The sequence below is a fragment of the Lepisosteus platostomus genome, chromosome 13 (assembly GCF_059453375.1).
Source record: "Lepisosteus platostomus isolate fLepPlt1 chromosome 13, fLepPlt1.hap1, whole genome shotgun sequence".
NCBI classification, from domain to species: Eukaryota; Metazoa; Chordata; class Actinopteri; order Semionotiformes; family Lepisosteidae; genus Lepisosteus; species Lepisosteus platostomus.
Genome location: NC_142623.1, coordinates 15,421,698 through 15,441,845, shown reverse-complemented (window position 1 = coordinate 15,441,845; position 20,148 = coordinate 15,421,698). Strand labels below are relative to the sequence as shown.

The 20,148-nt window shown below is 44.5% G+C and overlaps 1 protein-coding gene across 4 annotated transcripts in view; it reads left to right on the top strand.

Moving 5' to 3' along the window:
- The window catches only part of s1pr2 (sphingosine-1-phosphate receptor 2), a 43,616-nt gene extending 24,679 nt beyond the window's left edge, over positions 1-18,937 (top strand). For 2 of the 4 annotated variants that reach the window (XM_088603455.1, XM_088603456.1), the window contains exon 2: positions 12,972-18,937. In XM_088603455.1, coding sequence (XP_088459581.1) covers positions 13,063-14,169 — 1,107 coding nt within the window. In that variant the 5' untranslated portion in view covers positions 12,972-13,062 and the 3' untranslated portion in view covers positions 14,170-18,937. Of the gene's footprint in view, positions 1-12,106; positions 12,129-12,212; positions 12,635-12,971 lie in introns of those variants that run through there. The other 2 variants (XM_088603458.1, XM_088603457.1) reach the window with 2 other exon arrangements.
- The last annotated feature ends 1,211 nt before the right edge of the window (positions 18,938-20,148 follow it).

The following is a 20,148-nucleotide window of genomic DNA, read 5'->3' as shown; positions in this document are numbered from 1 at the left end:
TTTTGCACTGAGTCTTTCTGCAGTGGGTCTTCAGCCGTGGTCTCTTTCGTGCGCAGGCATGTGGGTGTGGGTGTGTGGACAGCCCTGTTCAACAGGAGGCTGAAGGTCAGCTAGCCAGGCCCGGTGTGGTATTCTGGCCAGCTGACCTTCAGCCAGACTGCAGGGCTGGAAACAAAAAAACAAACACAGAGCTTTAAGGAATAAGACACAGGGGAGCTTGTCTCACACGATGTTCTGCCTCTGCCCTCTGGCTCCTTCACTGGGGACAGACTGAGGTCGCGACACATGCCAGAGAAAAGCACTGAAAAAGTGCCCGTTAAGGTTTTGTGGGGAGGCCAAGCAGGATAATGTGCGACCCCTGCTGGCCGGACCAGGTAATTGTACGAAATTGCACGTAGTAGCTGTGGACTGGAGGAGATGATGTCCAGTGTCCACAGGTTTTACGGGCGTGGTTGTAAGTGGCGATTAACTCAAACGAGAGGGGGAAATGGTCATTTTTACCACCTAAGCAACTTCCTGCATTAATAAGGAACGCGTGAAAACTGGAACGGAATGGAAGCAGGACATGGGTGGTGATCCGAATGGACCATCCCTGACTGGACAGCGCTCCAGGACCAAAAAAAAAGAGTCGGACAATGTCAACAAAGCGGATTCGGCTACGCGAGAAGGTGGCCAGTTTTGATAGGACTCCCGCTGTTAACGGATTTATCTGAATTTATCACGCACGGCCTGTTGATAAGTATTAACACAATACAGTGGGCTGGAAAAACAATGTACTGCTGATGTAGACACCCTTAAAAGATGCGAGTCTGACGGTTCTACATCCAAAATGCAATCAAACAGAAAAAAAATTAAAATATTGGCAACGTTGAAGAATGCTTTTCCTTATTTATTGAGTTTTCCCGAGTTCTAGCACACCGTTTTGTTTTTGTTGTTTTTTGGGACTTTTAATCTGCCGTTGGACGCAGTTTCTCCAAATTGCGCGAAGCGCGGTTTTGGTGCGCGTCACGAGCCTCAGAAGTCCAGTAATCTTGCTTTACTGTTAACCATTGAATAATTAATTACATTTTCGATTAAAATCTTTCCCTTAACTGTTTTTGTAACTACGTCTATGGGTCGTCAGCGGCGTGTTTAAGCACCATTCGAGCCGAACGCTGGTGAAGATAAGCCTTTTCGGCAATTTAATAGGTTGCCAAACGAGTGTCTGTTGCTGTCCCCAGACAGTGATTCAGAAGTCTGAGAGGAGGAATGCGCGTTGTAATGCAAGTGCTACTGATATATTCGTATTTACACGCGGCCTATTTGGATTGATTATTCAATTGTCTATGATTGTAGTTATTTCTAATCTTTCCAGATTTAAGACGCCCCCCCGCCTCTACTGCCTAGAAATTAAAATCAGTGGGAAATAGAACCGAAAAACAAAGCGGAAGAAAAGTGACAATCCTAAAATAGAGCTGCTTTGTTTTTGGAGTGTGAATATCGAGGACGCCGGGAGGTTTCATAAAGTTAGATAAGCGAAATACAAGAAGGTTTGCTGACGGGGTCATTATTCGTCGTAACCCCCTGAAAAAATAAATTCTGGTCACTGTTGTGTGAGATCGTAGTTTGGTTGTAGTTGGGATTTGACGAACATGAAGCGAGAATATGAGAAATATGACACGTTACGCTGACCCAAGTTATCACCTGAATACCGTCAGTCTCGAATGTGCTCCAGTACTATTTTCCGGTTGCGCACAGTAACGCTGTGCGCACAATCCTCCTGTCTGTGTTTCGAATATCAAAATTAAGCACAATTCTGTTGAATATACGTTTTATTTTTCATTTCCGTTCTCTGTATTTGATTCATATTTGTTTTCTGCCACGTAGTGATATAAAGATATTTTTATTTGACCGTTTTGGCCACATCTCCTGTATGTATTGGCCACATCTCCTGTAGTCTTAAAGAATTGTGTTGCCACAATGTTGTTTCAGGGTAGCTGTAATAATTCCAACAATAAACATTTATGACGCTGAATAAAACCAGTGATGACGTGATTTTCTACCACTTTTTTTCTGAGTAAAAGACTCGTCGTTAGAATCAATCTGATTCACTAACACTGGGGAAAAACCCAACAGTCTGTCTGTCTATCACTTCATTTTCATCCAATGTCTCACCTTACTTATCTGCACTAATTCTGAAACAGCTCGCCTACCCTTTTCTCAAAACAACCCCTTTTTATTGCCTTTTCATTGCACGAGTTTATTTTTTTCTTTTCTTCATTGAAAAGGTTAAATCAGTCCCCGTGATCGAAGAGGTTCCATCTGAGTAGGCTCACTGGAAAAACAAGGTTTCTATCAAATGGATTGAAGTTAGGATTTTTTTTTACTATTTTACTTCTTTGAGAAGTGATTTTGACATGGCAAAAGAAACATGTGCACCATCTTCAACAAGTACTTGCACACCAGCTGCAAAACACACGTGCAAAAGCTCACAGTGGCTTAATTTATCTGTACTATATAGGTAAGCTATTTCCCTTACAGACTCACATTGACTCACTGTGCACGAGCTCTTTCTCGGTTCTCACTTTTACAGCTGGGCAGACTTAAGCAATGTACCCCACTCAAGGTACAACAGGAGTGTCTACAGCATGGACTCAAAGCCGCAACCTGCGAGTCATGAGTCCAGAGACTCTGCTACACTGCCCCTGTATATAATAAATCTAGGGACTTATAGGTCCGTCATAAACCTAAAAATAAATTATAAACTGGGTAGACTAGAAAAAAAATCCATCCTTCTGAAGCATTTTACAGTAGAGCTGAAACTTGAAGTCCTGATTTTCTGAGCATTTTGATTGTTGCAGTCCTTGAAAGCAGCTATATATTAATGTGTTAAGGTGTTGAAAAAATCAAATACATTTCAGTCTGTTTCTAAAATAGCAGAAACATGGGGGCAAGATGGCACAGGGGCTAGCATTCCTGCCCTCACAGCCCTGGGGCCCTGGGTTCAATTCCAGACCTGGGGTGCTGATTGTGTAGAGTCTGCATGATCTCGCTGTGTTTATGTGGATGACATCTGGCTGCTAGATTTGCTCACACAGTCCAAAACCATACTGGTGGGTTAACTGGCCTGTAGGGAAACTGTGAATGTGTGCATGTCTATATCTGTGTCCGCGTGTGCCCTGTGATGGACTGGCATCCAAGATGTATCCTTCCTTGTGCCCGTTGCTTGTTGGGATAGGCTCCGGTTCCCCTGCCACCCTGAATGGGAAGAAGGAGTTTGAAGATGGATGGATGGATAATAGAAACATAAGAGGCACTTGATTCATTGTTTCAAACTCTGCTTTGGTGCTGTATGTCCTTTATGAGACACTGTTGCTATGAGCACTGAGTGCAGCCTGTTTCAATGTCCAATCCAAGGACATGCGATGGTTCTGTATCCTTTAGGATTGTGAATTTCTGTCGGGCAGTGGTTTGTCAGATGTGTATGAAACACAATCTTATAATAATCATCATCATCAACAAGCCAGGTTCAGACGCATTAGCAGACGTGCCTTAAATAGTTTGAAGGTGCCGTTCATACCAGTACCTCAGGTGAACTTGGGGACAGGCACTGCATGCCATGCAGCTCAGTGCACAGTGTTTGCGATCGCCTTCGCCCTTGATGGCGACAGTTCTGAAGTGGTTGAGGAGACCCGGACCAGGTGACGTCGTGGTAGAGGCGTCAGTGGCAGGATCTGCCCCTCTGGACAGGGGGAAATCCATAAGGCACAGAATCCTAAAGCCACTGCCACAGAGCTGCCAGGGGCGTCAGAACCCATGTTTCCGGGCCCTCCGGGGCCGATCTGCAGAACTGTATGGTTTCCTCTTTCTCTCTGCGAGACCGCTGTTTGGCCTGAGCTCCGCACAACAGCACACACCTCCGAGGTTCCCCTCCTCTCCCCCCTCAGCCACGCCGTCCCGACTCTCTTCCTCTGCGCTAATTATAGAAGGGGCTCCTGCACCGCAGCAGTGCCACAGGCTTGGACCCGTGATTCAGAGGTTCTGGATCAGAACGGGTCTTCTTCCATTATCCCTGGCGCAGGTGGAACTGGTAGAGCTGGGGCTAGGACCTGAGGTCAGCGCTGTCTGTAGAACTAGTCCTCCAGGTTTTAGCGACATTAGGAATTCCGTGACGACAAGAACTCAAACTCCAGGAGACGTCTCCTCCGGCTTCCCTGGGCTGCAGGGGCCCAGTCCGACTCGGCCCGTTCTATAACCGGCCTACGAACGGGAGTAGAATGCAGTGCATGTTGGGATGTATAGTATCTTAAGATCTAAAAAATCCTTTTGATCTGGAGAAAGAATGAAACCTCTTCCAAGTTTTGATCTCGGGGTAATGCACCAACTTTTGTGACTTTGAAATGCAATTCTGTGTTCATATTAATCGGGGGTGGTGTGCAGCTCGATCAGAGTCCTTAACTTTATTGAAACTAAGAAAAATCCAGTCATTGTGCCCATAAACGATTGCGGGGGAAAGAATCACCCGATAGCCGCAGAATAAACTTCTTGCGCTCAAAAAAAGAAAAGCAGAATTCCAAAGAAGTGGCCTGATTCAGGGTTGCACTGCATAAGCAGGTCATTTTGTCACTTGCCGAAGATTGAGAACAGATTGTGATGTTGAAGGCCCTGGGGCTGATCCCGTGTAGTGTATTTTGTAATTCACCCACAAATATGAAGCACACCTGCAGTGAGAGGGAATGTGCTCACAAAAGCCTCTTTGACTGTCACTGACACAGCGGAACAGAGGCTGGGCTCTGCGCTATGCAGTGCGGTCTGGCTTGACCCGAGGTCAGCGCTGTCTGTAGAACTAGTCCTCCAGGTTTAGCGACAGTAGGAATTCCGTGACGACAAGACACCAGAATTCCAGGAGACGTCACCTCTGGCTAACCTGGGCTGCAGGTTGTCAGCTTCCAGGAAAACTACACCAGAACCCTGAAGAGCTACAAAGTAAAAAAGTAAAACTTCCCTGTGGTTGTCTAGGAAGACGGTTAACTGTGGTTAGCTGTTCGTTGGCAGCTGATCTTCTTTGTTCTCTTGTTTTGTATTCCCAAGAGCCTAAGATTACCATTTCAAATGTTTTTTTTAATTATCCCAGCTGAACACAACGGTACCTGTTTGAAACTGATTTGCATGGTCTAACAGCTAAGCTGACTCGTGCCAGCAAAGTATGCACTAAGGCAATGAGTCGCCGTTGCAAACACGGGAGCACAGGTGTAGATCGGGAATGATTCAGCACCACTTCCTCTTATTGTCTTATTCAATTCACATCACTCTGGAGAAATGATGCCCAGGGACAAGGTGATGTGGGAAGAATGCAGGGGGGTTCATCTGCGTTAAAAAGAGCAGGACCCTATTGTGAAGCAATATGCTTGGGACACAAGCGCAGGCACGAAAGGGAGCTGACACAAACACTACAGGTTCCGTGCTACAGGCTCCAGGAGTGTCGCGTGGCAGCAAAAAGAACATTTTACAGATGAGATATTCAAAGGCAGTCATCTCTGAGGATTGAGAGAAGATCAATTGTTTGATGTTAGTGAGAGAGCTACTCAACAGCAATAAATAGCCACAAAGCCATTGTTCTGACTGGTGTGAAGCTAGCGCCGCAGTTTCCGTATGTCTCAGATTCTAGCTGTGCAGCAAGAGAACATAATTCTGCTGATATTAGTTTTGACTCCCTTTCTTACATAAAGCTGTAAATCCAGGGTCAGTACTGGGATGGGAGACATCCACAGAGGACCTACACCATTACTGTTGGAACTTCATTGCAGCTTATTATATACTGATGGACAAAAGAAATGCAACATTTTCTGGAATGAGAATACTACAGTTATAGCTTATGTACTTTCACAAAAAGTTGTCAATTTGCTTTAAGCCTTCTGACCACCAATACAGCTTGTGCAGTGAGGCATTGCAACTTGCCAATCACACGAAAGCTCGTTAGGTAAAAGTGCACCTGCATAGGTCCAGGTAGAACAATGCCTGATCAGGTCACATTTAAAAAGGCCTTAATTCAAAGCTTAGGTCACTGCAAGAAAAAGGCCTCACTTAGGCAGTTTTGTGTACTTTCCATAATGTCTCCAGTGTCACCAGAACCAAGGGAGAGGGCCATTGAAATGCTGCAGGCAGGCGTGTCATGTGCCAGCGTTGCTAGACACTATGGAGTATGCCGGTCCACTGTGTCCCGACTGCAGAGAAGGTTTCAGCAGACCGGCAGGACAGATGACAGTCCAAGATTCGGTCTTAGAGCAGGACTGAGACATCAGACTGGTCCATCTGAGAGATCTTTTCAGATCTGCCACCCGTACTTCTGCTGAAACTTCTGGCAGACACAATGTCCACATCAGCGACAGGACAGTGAGGCTCCATGCTCCTGGCCTTAGAGCAAGGCGACCTGTCAGAGGCCCTCTGCTCTCACCTCCTAGACGCCACACCCGACTGGCTTGGGCCAGACAGAGGCCGCGATGGACTCGTCAGCAGTGGCATCAGGTCCTCTTCACAGATGAGTCGCTCTTCAGCCTTTTCCACTCGGACAGGAGGGCCCGAGTGTGGAGTGTTTTCATTTGAATAGCTGTAAATTCAATATTCAATTGTTAGGTTGCGGAATGTCTCTTTGTGTTTGGGTATCTTTGTGTTTCTTGTTTCTATTAAATGACAAGGCATGCCTTTTAAAATGAGTTAGACTGCATTTCAAAGACTTCCAACTTAGTTTCGGTATGCGTCAACAGATTAAGGGAGTACTCTCCTTTTAGTGGAGAGCAGTGAGCTACCTTTGAGTTGCTCTTTGACAGGTTGGTTTGTTTTTTTTCTGCTTTTATTTTATGATGTTTATTTGGAGAAATACAAATAGCCCTCTCTGCTGCACTGCGTGCAAGAAGAGACACCTGGATTTGTTCCATTGAGGCTTTGCGTACAGCTGTATAACAGCCCTTGGGCGCGGCAGATTGTATGAACTGTTAATGTGGGAGCGCTCTTGGTATGGCTGACATAAGGAAGTACAATGTGGGTCAGTTAGCAGGCTGCCTAATCTGAAAAAAAAAAGTTTGCGGTTTCTGAAGGGGAAGAGAAAAAATACGTTGTAGAATATATTACTGATCTACACGTAAAGACAGGAAAAGCAATCGTGGCTCTGTCTGTGCACGCTAGGGAACATTGGTGTCAAATATGGATCTCTTCTCCTTAATTAGGACCTTGACTTAAACAGTAACGGAAATAAATATTATAAATGTTGCCTCAACATTTAAAATGAAACACGAATATCTCCAACGTGGTTGTTGAATAAAGTATTTATTCATTAACTTGGAATAATCTGTCCATTGACTAGGGCATTGAATTAGCTATTAAGCAGAAATAATTACCAATGCCCCCTAAGCTCTTGATTTAAACATATGACATTTAATTTAAAAAGTACTTCATGTAGTGTCATTACATCATAGAAAAACAGCTGCTTTGTGCAAGACTTCAGGCTTCAGGACTATATGCATTGTTTGAAACCACTAATAAACTATTTTCTAACAGCCATAAAAAATAATATTTATATCAGACCATTACTTATTTTTCAAAACATTACCATGTTTTTCCAACTTCTTCTCCTATTTCAGGTTCCATTAGTATTTATCCATATCTTAGTATTATTAAAGATAAATCAGCATTTATTTATATATATATATGGAATAGTATTTATCCATACCTCCAGACCAGCATGATATTTCTGTGTTATTGTTAGTGTCACAAGGAATTTCCAATTAGATTAGGGAAGTCCACTGTAGTAACTAGGACAACTTAGTGAAATAATCCAGTGAAAATATCTAGATATTTCACTAAAATATTAAGATATTGTATATATTTAGAATTTTTAGATATATTAATAAAATAGCTAAATATAGATGTATTATATGTGAATGTCGAAGCAGATAAAAAAACTAATGATCAGAAAGCCTCTTATTTTTATTACTCTAAATGCAAAGCAGTTTAAATATGTATTGCTGCTACACATTAAAAATTTTAAACATCCTATTTTTATGTAATGGACCATTCTTCAGACAAATTTTGTTCACCCTTTACAGCTTACTTAGAAATTTAAAAAATTAAATTTAACTTAAAAACGTGAAAAGCTGCAGCATGTTTGCGTACACAATGTCTAAACTCAACCGCTTCATATCTAAATTCTTTTCTCAGACTTTGAGGCAATGAGGGTCTGGGTTACGTTTCCTTTGACTGAGGAAAACGGGGAGAAAATCTTCCCCCTTCTGGTTTTATTGATAACGAAGCACTTCCATGGTCGTTTATTCAGTAACTCTGACAACACAGAATTGTCTATATGCTCGGTATATCCTTGGAAATTTGAGACCTACCTGTATAAGATAATCTTTGAGAAGTCACAAGCAGCTCTCTAAGTGACAGCCTGCCTCTCTGAATGGGGAAAAGGCTGGAATACGGCCGGACCTAATCCGAGTTCAATGTGGATATGGCACCAGCCCTCTGCTGCTGTGCTCCTGGGACCCCTGGACTCTTGGCTGGAATGTTAACAATGAGTCAGGATGCAAGAACGAAAAACAGACACAGACACATAGAAGTGAACTGATTAAAATGCCAGCACATTCCATTCCCTTTATCCCAGCACACCCCCTTCCCTTATCCAAAAAGAAATAAAAAGTTAACACCTTTTCTTAACCCAAGTGTTCTTTTGTGGGAGGGGGGAGGGTTCGCTCTTAAGAGAAGCATGATGTTTAGTGTTGCTAAAGGGGGTGGGGGATCATGATTGTGAAAATCGCTCACGTTTGAAACAATGGAGACGCATGTGTCAGAAATTCTGAAAAGGGATAATGGAATGACCTTGCGCAATAAGGCGACTGTTGCTGAGTTCTTCTGACAGACGAATACTGATAGGCAATCACTACCGCCAGCTTCGTCAGATGCTTTGCATTTTTGCAACGGCTGAGTTTTCTGTGACTGTCGGGGCTGTCGGCAGCACCGCTTAGGAAAGAGCTCTGCTGTCGCTCTCTTTGTGTCAACAAGCTCTGTGCTTGTTTTACAGATCCAGCCTGTTGTATGCCACTGTAGGAGCCAGGCCTAAGGTTTTATGCTTATGTGCTGTGAAGGCTGGTAAAGGACAGAGGCCAAACATTATGAGACTGGCAGTGGAAAATGTAGCAAAGTCGCAGACAATTAAGTGAAGGCAACTGCAGTCTAAAGTGCTAAATATGGTGTCCTGTGAGGATGGTACCGTACTGATTTGTGCTACACTTTCCAATGGAAAACCGCACTGATTTTCTTTTCCTTCTTTGTGGTCAAAGATGAGGTGTTTGCAACCTGCGTTGCAGTAAACTAATATTGCAAAGCCCGAGAGCAAGGTGTTCTGGGATTGCTCACGCCAAGCAGGCGTTAATGACTGGTTTCAGAAACACCATCAGATTGAGCAGACGTATCTGCTGAAGAGGAAGGCCTTTTCATCAAAGTCAATCGAAGATATGCCTTTAGCAGCAAAGATGCAGCACCCTCACTGACTAGGCAGCTAATTATCGTCAATCCACCATGCATATTTTTATCAATATTGTCATTTTCATAGCTGATATCTCAGCCTGCTCAGTGCTTTTATATCTAGCCGATGAAAGTGGAGATGTTTTTCTGACAAAAAAAAGGATGATAATTTTGATGATAATTATGATCATTTTCTTTAACCGTGTGTAATGCAGCATTGACTGGGGCTTTAGTGCAGATTCTTCTATAGAAATATTAGATAATTCACTGGCTAGCTCAAGACGCGTGGGAACTGCAATGCAGTAGGCGTGACAATATTTTATCTTGATGTGCATTTCACCACCACCTCCTGGCAAACTAAACTCATCCTCAGGAAGCCCAGCAACCACGTCTGGCCACATGCTGCCTACCTACCAAAGCTCACACGCCAAGCCCACACCTGGGAATCTCGTCGCTAAAAAACATGCATCGCCTGTCTGAAAACTCCCCAGCTGTTCGGATTCGCGTGCAACTGTGTCTTGCAAAGTCTTGCAGGCGGGCTGGGCTGCAGGGCTCAGTTCACTCCGAGTGGGTGGTTGTACCAGTGCTGTGGTTAGGCTACCGCTCCAGACCCAGAGCTTTGAGGTGTCCATCACCTCATGATTTCCTAAAGGCCCTCTGTGTCCAACAGTACTTGGAAAGATTTTTTCCACAGGATAATACTCTGGATTTGGGTGCCAGACCTGTTTCCCGTCCAGGATTCTAGTAGCCAAGCACTGCAGCTACAGTGACAGGTGTAGCCCACCTTGTGTGGTGGTGTTATACTCCATCCCTGTTGGGGCGGGGGGTGGGGGGCTACGGTCCTGCAGTTACAACAGATCTCTTTAAAGTACCATGAGCTCTAAAACTGGGGCTAAAGGGTTGAACTGGTTTAATCTGGCAAACAGTGAGCTCAGCTGGAATGAAACCTCCAAAACAATGTGTTTGCAATTTATGTATTTTTTTGTGGTGATGTGTTATATGCTATTTTCAAGAGAAGAAGAAAAAACTCAAGAGGAAGCCTTCACAAGAAGCATTTCACAATTAGGCTGAGTGCCATGTGAATCTAATTCTTCGCTCCACATTGCGTGCCAGTGTGGGCAACCACTTTCAATTAACCACAAGCTACGTACGCACATATTTACACCTATGAATGCACGGACCGTATAGCACCTTCAGCTGTGCAGCGATCTGCGAAACAGCCATCCTTTTAGGGAGGAAAAAAAAATTCTGCCACGTTTTCACTTTGTTAATTTCATCCCAGAAAGCGCTTGCTCAATCTCATCAGTAAATGTCTGCTCCGAGCCAGAAAAAAGGGATTTTATATCCCCGGCGTGTGCTTTTGAACAAAATAGAGAAGACTGCATCAACTGAGGCTATGGCGCTGGGAGGCAAAATAAGCATTCCGGCACAAATGAGTCTTAAAATAACATTTCGTGCTGTGTCCTCCACGGTACACTCCCACCTCCAAGTATTTATCAAGCCAAGGTCACCCTCTGGCCATACTGTTGATCACGCATAAAGCAGTATTGTTATCTCTTGTGGTTGAATCAATAAATTACGTGGCCTTTGCATGATTATGGTTCACTATTGTATGATATTTTTTAATCTGAAGCCTCACCTCTAGTTTGCATTTTTAGCATAGCGTTCCTAACAAATGGCTCTCGATGGGCAAAGTTCTGCTTTGATAATTATCAAGCTTTATTATAGTAACATGAACTTGAGTTCATGAATTACGGGTAACTCAGTATGAAGAATTAGTTTGAAATGACCATTTTTTTCCTGTGACCCGAGAATAGATCCCGATTTGACTGTTTGACAGGGCACACTACAGTAAATCCTGTGGAAGGGTAGTGCTACAGAGCTCTGTTGCTCTACACGAGACAAAGCTATCGCGAAATGCTGTACATGGGCTACTCAGATCATCACACGACATTCGAAAATGCTCTTAAAGGCTTTTTTCAGGGGGCAGCTTCACACAATCACAAAGTGCAACAATGTGTTGCAGAACCAAGAGCTGTATATACACGTTTCTAAGGGAAGTCTCTGTGCTATTTTTGGAGGCAGTAACGTGTCTATTCAGCACAATAAGCTCTTGGAAAAGAGGGTCTGGGATTGCAAAGTTTCTGTTCTGCTAGATGAGGGCATTGTGAAAGCAAAACTTTACGCCCACATGTCTGCTTTCGTTCATGACAAGAGTCTAACTGTACATTTGTGGCTGTGTTTCTCTGTTCAGATCAAACCATCACATAAATCACAACCCCTGGAAACAAAGGTAAAATAATCTTTGACAGATTCTTTAATTGATTTAGAGAGGTTATGTAGGAGGTGGTGGGGATGTACACATCTCAAGATCCAGCATCCTACACGGTGAAAAGTTTAAGTTAGCAAAATGGTTGTATCCACATTTCCATTTAAACTTCCCTTTTTAAATGCTAAGATAATAACATCTGGTGTTTTACTCACAAGTCTTAATGTCCTCGGATACATACATTAAGGACCCAAGCTTTTTTTTGTCTTGACTTCTGAGAACAAGCCTGAACATTCATTTACTGGAGCACCAAGAGAAAACCCCAGCTGAACACGGAGTGAGCAAGCAAACTCCACACAGACAGGTGGTCCCAGCTGGGACTGATCCCAGAAACTGTTCGGCAGCAGAATAAAGTGAATCTGACTGCTCCAAGCTGTCCCCAGCAGAAAAAGCTGTAATTCTGGTAGACAGAGCTGTTTGAAATTTGTACTATTTAGCATGTGAGGTTGTACATGCCTTAATTTTTACAGAAATGCAGAACTGCCCCATGTGTCTTTAATAACGGAATGTTCCCAGAATCTTATCAGTAGGATTCCATAATGCACGTGACAGAGAACACATACTATAGTATACTGCGTTCTCATTGCGTATTTACACACTGCAGGGCCCAGAGTTTGAAACCCCCGTTATCTGCAGTAAGGGTATTGCCATCACAGCATCGTTTATCAGCATTTAAATACAACACGTGACTTCACATAAAAGGCTATTTGAGAATGCTTCAGCAATCTGCAACCACTTGCCCGATATTTTTCAAACATTTTTGTTCACGCGATCGTGATGTGGTGTTAGCTTGGCAGGATGCTCTTGCTGGTAATTGAACAGACTTCTTTTCCCAACAGCTCAGACAAGACAGATAGATTTCTTTGGTTTTGATGCTGGTTTAACAGTTCCCCTTGGTTTTGATCTAAAGGGGCTGTAATTCTAACACTTTCTAGGTCTGGTGTGAAAAGCAGACACCTGAAGATGTAAGAAGGCAACCTGTGGTTCATGGTTCACATGGGAACACAAACAGTGGTTTTTGGGTTGCCAAAAGAATAAAGCATTGGTTCTGGCTTCACTCCATGTTGTTTTGGGGCATGGGACTTGCGCTTAAACATTTTCAACTGATTCTCACTCTTGACTTTTCTTCTCTTCGCTGTGTCTGCAGGTGAGCCCATGTGGTTTCCTGGGTCCCTGGGGTGTGACACTCTGATGGCTGCGGTGTCCTCCACGTTCCAGTCCCCTCCTGGACAGCAATAATGACTTTCTGCCAGAACGCCGTCTACGGCTACACCTTCACTATGAGGAGCAAGTACGAGCAATACTACAACAATGCTGTCATCTCTGAACATTACATGTACGCCAAGAACCTCTCCAAAGAGAGGGTCCTCGACCGCGCAAAGGACAGCTTCGGCTCCCTCTCAATCATCTTCATTGTGGTCTGCTGTGTCATCATCCTGGAGAACCTGCTGGTACTCATTGCTGTCTTCCGCAACAAGAAGTTCCATTCCGCCATGTTCTTCTTTATCGGCAACCTGGCATTCTCGGATCTGCTGGCCGGATCTGCGTACATCGCCAATATCTTCCTGTCCGGCTCACGGACTTTTGAACTGCTGCCAGTCCAGTGGTTCATCCGGGAGGGGACGGCCTTCATCGCCCTGTCGGCTTCTGTCTTCAGCCTCCTGGCTATTGCCATCGAGCGTTACATCGCCATCACCAAGGTGAAGGTATATGGCAACAACAAGACGTGCCGCATGTTCATGCTGATCAGCACCTGCTGGGTGACTTCCATCCTGCTGGGGGGGTTGCCCATCATTGGCTGGAACTGTATCAACAGCCTGCCCGAGTGCTCGGCTCTCCTGCCCCTGTACTCCAAGAAATACATCCTGTTTGTGGTCACCATCTTCAGCATCATCCTGCTCTCCATCGTCATCCTCTACGTGCGCATCTACCTGATTGTCAAGTCCAGTCACCAGGAGGCCACCGCTACTCCGGCCTACACCCTGCTCAAGACGGTCACCATCGTCCTGGGGGTCTTCATCGTGTGCTGGCTGCCGGCATTCTCCATCCTGCTTGTGGACGTCTCCTGCACCATGTCCTCCTGCCCCATCCTCTCCAAGTCCAAAATCTTCTTTGGGGTCGCCACACTCAACTCGGCCCTCAACCCCTTGATCTACACTCTACGCAGCAAGGACATGCGCAAGGAGTTCCTCCGGGTGCTATGCTGCTGGGGCATCCTACAGAGCGGGCGCCCCCCCGATCGCTGCATGATCCAGCTGAAGAGCTCCAGCTCTTTGGATCACTGCACGTTCAAACACGAGAACCAGACGATGCCCATCATGCAGGACTGCACCACGTGTGTTTAGGGACAAAACACAATAAGGGTGAAATACAAGCCCAAAACAAGATGGGGTAAGAGACTATAACCTATTGCCAGGTCTGTGAGTTACGAAAGGTTTTTGGTTTTGCCGCTGTGGGGCTTGGGGGGGGGGACGGGGACGTTTGGACTGCTCCAAAGACAGGCAGAAGACAAAGGAGACCTCGTTTGACAAAAAGACTCTTAACCCCAGGGCTTCAAGGAGTCCCACAGAGCGAGCTTAGCAGACGCAGTGGTTTGCCAGGAGCAGCAGGGCAAGGAGGAGATGTCTGCAGGCGCTCACCCTCCCCTTCAGAAGGGTTTCTGGGTGGCGATACTCAGTTGCGCTCTGTGATATCCCGCACCAGTAGAAGACTGCGAATAAAATGTGGACCCTGCAATCGGGTTTCCACCAGAATCGACAGGTGTGGTCCGATTCCCACTGGGAGCTGTGACCAAGGGATCCGCGGTGTGTCCTGGGATTCATTTACCACTTTTATCCACTAACTAGGTTCCCGGGCACCTAACTGGGAACAAAGCTAACGATGACAGTGTTATAAAATTGCATGCTTCTGTACGGTAAAAATATGCTACGTGGTATTGCACAGCTCCGTTTCAAACAACTGTCGAAAAGGGGCTGCATTCGATGAAGTAGCATAGCCGACTCCCAGTATTTACTGAGCTGTTCCATCAAAATGGTACCCTCTGTGCCAGGGCGAATGACTTGGACCTGTATTCCGTTAACCAGACACCTTAGGACATGTTGATGCTTCAAAGGGACGAAGCTCTCCCTGTGGCCCCCTGGGAAATGTATAAAATGCTGGAGAGGGCCAGGTTTGGGATTTGATCAATTTACCCTCCCCAAGGTATTATGTTCTTCTTCCAGCTTTTACTTGATTTTGTTTTAGAACTGACAGTATTGAAGATTAGCTTCACTATGTTTCCGGCGGTTTCCGAAGTTGGATCTCCACGCCCATCCAAGTTAAGGAGCCATCGCAAGCTTCCATAAGTACCTAACCTTAACGAGTCAGACAGTCAGGGCCCCAAGTATAACTCTCGGCAACATTTTAAAAAGAATACAAAAAAAATGCACTTTGTGAGGAGTACAAATGTTCTTTTTATTGTTTCCTGCAGGGTTGCAGGCCGTTGGCCCAGGAGAGGAAATCTCCCAGCAATACTTGTAGTTGCTCATTTAATTGTCATTTTAATATTTATTTAGTGTTGTTTGAACTCCGTGTCTGCCTGTGCAAATTTAAGCAAAATAAGGCAAAAGACAGGAACTACCCAGACGTTGGAATTGGCCTGTTTCACAAAAAACTGACACTCGAAAAAATCTAATCGGGCTCAAACTGCCAGGCAATGCCAGTTTCGTTCCTGCCCCTTCCCCTGCAGCCAGGTCACTGACACCTAATTCATGTTGGCTCTGTCCCCCATTTAGAGGAAGGGGGTCCATCCAGATTTTGGGTCGATTAAAACAAAGAGAGTCCGCAAACAGACAAAAAAAAAGCTTGCATCCAATACCAAACTCCTCGCACCTGCGGTCCCGCTCGTAGCAGACATCCTACAACGGCAGCGGTTCTGAGTGGCGGGTTCCTGTTTTTTTTTCCACCTGCGTCTGGCTTAATTCCGCGTTTCCCCACTCCGTGACAGAGTGCGTGTATTCCGCCTGCCCCCGGGAGGGAGAGTGAACAGAGCCGGTGCGCCCGCCAATTGTTCACCCCTGTTCCTGTTTTGAGCCGCGTATCGAGCAGTGACATTAGTCTGCTTCCCGAGTTTCCACTCCCTTCATCCCCTTTTTTTAAATTCAGTTTCTTTTTCGATCAAACAATCCGTACCTCTTCCTGGCAGCAAAAAAACAAAAAAAAACAAAGCAGATGCAGTGAGTGGTCAATGATTGAGAACAATTTGATTTCGTTTTGTCATTCGTGGGTTTCTGTGATCTGAGGGTGAAAGAAAAACAAGATTAAGCGAGAGAGTGGGGTGCATACAGTTCAAAGTCCAGGAGGACAGAACATACCTTTTGGAACCGAAAGTAAAGAACACAACGTGCGCGTTAAGAAGCACACACTGCTGCTATGATCCTATAAAGTTAGTTTTATTGTAGTTTCTCCGGGTCACAGGGGGATTTGTGGGTGGGGTTCCAAAGAACAAAGATTAATGTTCAAGGTGTGTAATGAAACAAACGTTTCCATTTTAAAAAAAAAGACAAGGAAATGTCTGATTCCAAAATGACGCGTTTACTTCTGTGTAGTGTGTGAAATTCGAGTCTCCCAGCCTTGATGTTGTTTTGTACTCTTGCGTGCTTTAATGTCAGCTCAGCGGCGGCCTGTTTGTATTCTTCTCCATCTCTCTAAATATAACAGCTTCCTAAGAGGAAGGTGCAATCAAAAAAGAATACATTTCCTGAGGGGTTTTTTAAATTGTCGGCAATCATTTAACACGCTCAGATGGGCATCAGCAACAGACACAGTACTATATTTTGGGGGGGTGGCTGTCAGGATGGAGGGGGAGGGTTCCATACCCAGCTGAGAAACAAATTTAGCTTTAAACAGAAACAGATTAACAATGGAGAGCGTATTTCTTCCATTGCAACTGGATCGTGATTCAGTGCAGTATTACTTTTCTCAAGAGATATCCAAACTGAATTTGGTTAGCCAAGTCCAACTGGGCCAACACATTAAAAAGACTGTTGCATAGTGCATTAGTAATAGGCTCTGCCCAAATACACCACAAGACACATCATGACATCATGACGGATCTTCCTACTACATACAGGCCAAATGTCCCATGACCCTCCTCGCTAGAGTAAATGATAACGGGAGAGCAGGGAAGGGAAAACGGTGAAGCTCTGAATACCACTTTAAAAAAACAAAGAGGGCAAATGAAAAAAATTGACCTTATTTATTGGATGATTATTGTTGTATAATAGGTGTACAATACGTAGTTGCAAGTGCTGGGTCTGTGTGGTCACATACAGGACTATCGGCTGTAGCTGTCACAATACTTGATGGGACACAAGGTAAAGTTTAAAAACAACAAAACAGAGAAGCACATTCAGGCCTTAGACTCAGTTGCTTGGTAGGTGATTGTTGCCAAAAACTCGAGAAAACTGCTTGGGTGTTACAACCAGAGTGAAAAAACAGCAGTTGACCAAGAAGGCAAGAATTCAATGTGATTTTGCATAAGGATCAGCATCTGCACTGCTCGGTCAGCTTGGCTAAGCAGTAGACAGTGTGGAAACAAAACACGAGCTCATTCTCGATCTCCCTCTGGCTTGCTGGGGGCCCCATCCCAGATCCTGTTTCTGGCTGGATTCGTCCAGCAGGGCGTCCCACCTCGTTTCGGACTCGGCGAAAGGTCAGCCGGCAGTATTTTTTTTTTTGTTTGGAAACCACTGACATCAAAAGAGTTTATTTTGTTCTTCTGTCCTCTGCTCCCACTTCGGATGAAGAAACAGGGGAAGCTGAAGAAATTCCTGTCTTTTATGGGGGTTCCTGTTGTTTACAGGATGAGGTTAGGGAGTTGGAGAGAGGGTGACGTCAAGTCTCCTCTTCCGTATGGGAGTGTTTTGGCTTCCAAAGCTCAGACGAGGAGCACGTCCCCTCCTGTGGGGGGTGCATACGTGTGTGGGTGTGTCCGGCGTGGTTAAGGGGTAAAGAGGAGAGCTTACATTGAAGGTGTAAAATGTAGAAATCACTGCCTTTGCTGCTAGGACTGTACAAATGTTTTTGACATAGCTCAGTTATTTATTTTTTTATGAGAGCATCAGCAAGCTCCAGGTCTACCAGCTTGTCCAGAACTCATTGTTTTGGTCTTTTAAGGATTTTTTTTTTAGTTTCTTTAGAAGCAGGGAAAAACATCTGCTTAAATAACTTGTAAGCAAACAGTGTGGTTGCCCACCCATCAAACTATGCCACATCTGCAACCGATTAAAAAAGCTTGTTTTCTTCATTGCATTACAGGTATCACCGTTGCATCATTTAATTTACAGTAAATAATGAAAAACAAACTAATATAACAATGCTCAAATAAGGCAGAGCTGAATGTCATGTTGCACTAGCTTCTAAAACCAAATTGTGGGGGACAGATATTGACACCAGCACCTGACGTCACAACTGACATGATGAATGTCTGACTGTAAGAGCTCTCTCGTGTGGCCCCGTGCAGACGATAGCATCTGCTCTGATATCACAGGACGTGTCTGAGCACAGAAGGCACACCTGCTGTAGGTAAAGTGTTTGGACAAGGCTTGTTTCTTCCCCACCGCCGTCCTCTCTGAATCAAGCCAGGAATCTTATAAACTTCCCTAAAGTTGCTAGGAGGCCCTATACTGGTTGCCTCTGAAGTGAAGCCATATTGATTTAGTGGTTCCCCCTGCCAATCAAATGCAAAGACAACCAATGAGAAAGAGAGAAAGCACTTTGGTGGGGAAATGAAAGCCCGCCCTTTAGCCCCCTGTTTCCTATGGGCTCAAGTAATCAATGTTTTTAGCATTCGTAAATATGTACATTTGTGATTTCATGGTTAAGTATATGTGATCTAACCCTGTGGACTATTGTATGTTTTTTTATTTTAAATATACAGTATATTAACTCATGTATATATGTACTGAATGTCTTAAGTGTGCAATAGCTTTTTGTGTTCTGTAGCACGCTACTGTGTTCAATCGGTACAAGTTATAAGCAAAACGCTAATTTAGGTACAAATGTTAAAAAAGCCTTTTGTGTTTATTTCTTTTGTAAAAAAATATTAAAATTATCCCGGTACTTTAAAAATGATTTGCTGTTGTCCTTTCCTTCAGCAATGGGTGTATGGTGATAAAATGGCGTGTGGAATCACTGCATGAGAAAGCACTTGTTTCAAAAGCCCTGGCACTAGCTGAGCAAACTACCACTGAACTAAAAGGTGTGAGGTGCTTTAGTCATGGCTGCCTTCTTAATGCCTGTAACACAGTTCAGCTACATCTACTCCTCATAGCAAGGTCTGCAGCACACTTCAGGATAGTCTTCAGAGCACACTCTGGTGCACTTATCAGAACACACTCTGGTGCACTTATCTGAACACACTCTGTGCACTTATCAGAACACACACTGGCCACTCTTCAGAGCACACTCTGGTGCATTTATCAGAACACACTCCGGTGCACTCTTCAGAGCAAACTCTGCAGCACATTTTGGAGCACTCTTCAGACCACATTTCAAGGTGCAATAAAAAAATACATTTCCTGAGGGTTTTTATGAATTGTGGGCAATCATCTAACATGCTCCACTGGGTACTCTGTTCAGGGTACACTGTAGAGCAATGCAACAGAGGTCAAAGGTTGGTTGGCTCATAAAGCTTAATCTGGACTCGTGATTCTTCGAAAGATGACCCATGCAGAAAAAAATATACATGCACAGATACACCCTGACCTTTAAAAGGAAAAAATAAATAAAATTGCATGTCAAGTCGCCAATCACTCAACAGCAGGTGGCACCCAGATCTCAGTGAGATGTGGATAGCAGGTCAGTAGCAGTTTCTTGCAGCCTCATTTGCCCTTCAGTTGGGAGTTTTTTTCTGCCATCCACTGCCTGCAAATCTTTGGGTCTGTCTGAATTCACACATTAACCAGATCTGTTGTTGCCTACAGTGATGCACATGCCAGAGACACCAGGGTCACATGCCAGAGACACCATAGACACGTGCACCAACATCCCAAGGAAAAGTCCTTATCAGCTCCCCTTTCCAGAATGATAGGAGCAATGGGAATGTGATTTGTTGCCCAGGGCAGGATGGTTCACTCCTTACAGCACATACCACTCTGTAATACTTGATAGGGCACAGACCTGCACACATATTTACAGCAACATCTGAAGGCTATTGCGGTTAAAACTTTCTGTGTCCTCTATAAGTACTTCTGCTAGAACCTTCCATAATCCTATCTTTTTAGAACATAAACACAAATAAGCAAGTTACAGGAAACTGCCCTTTACATGCATTTAGTTTCGAC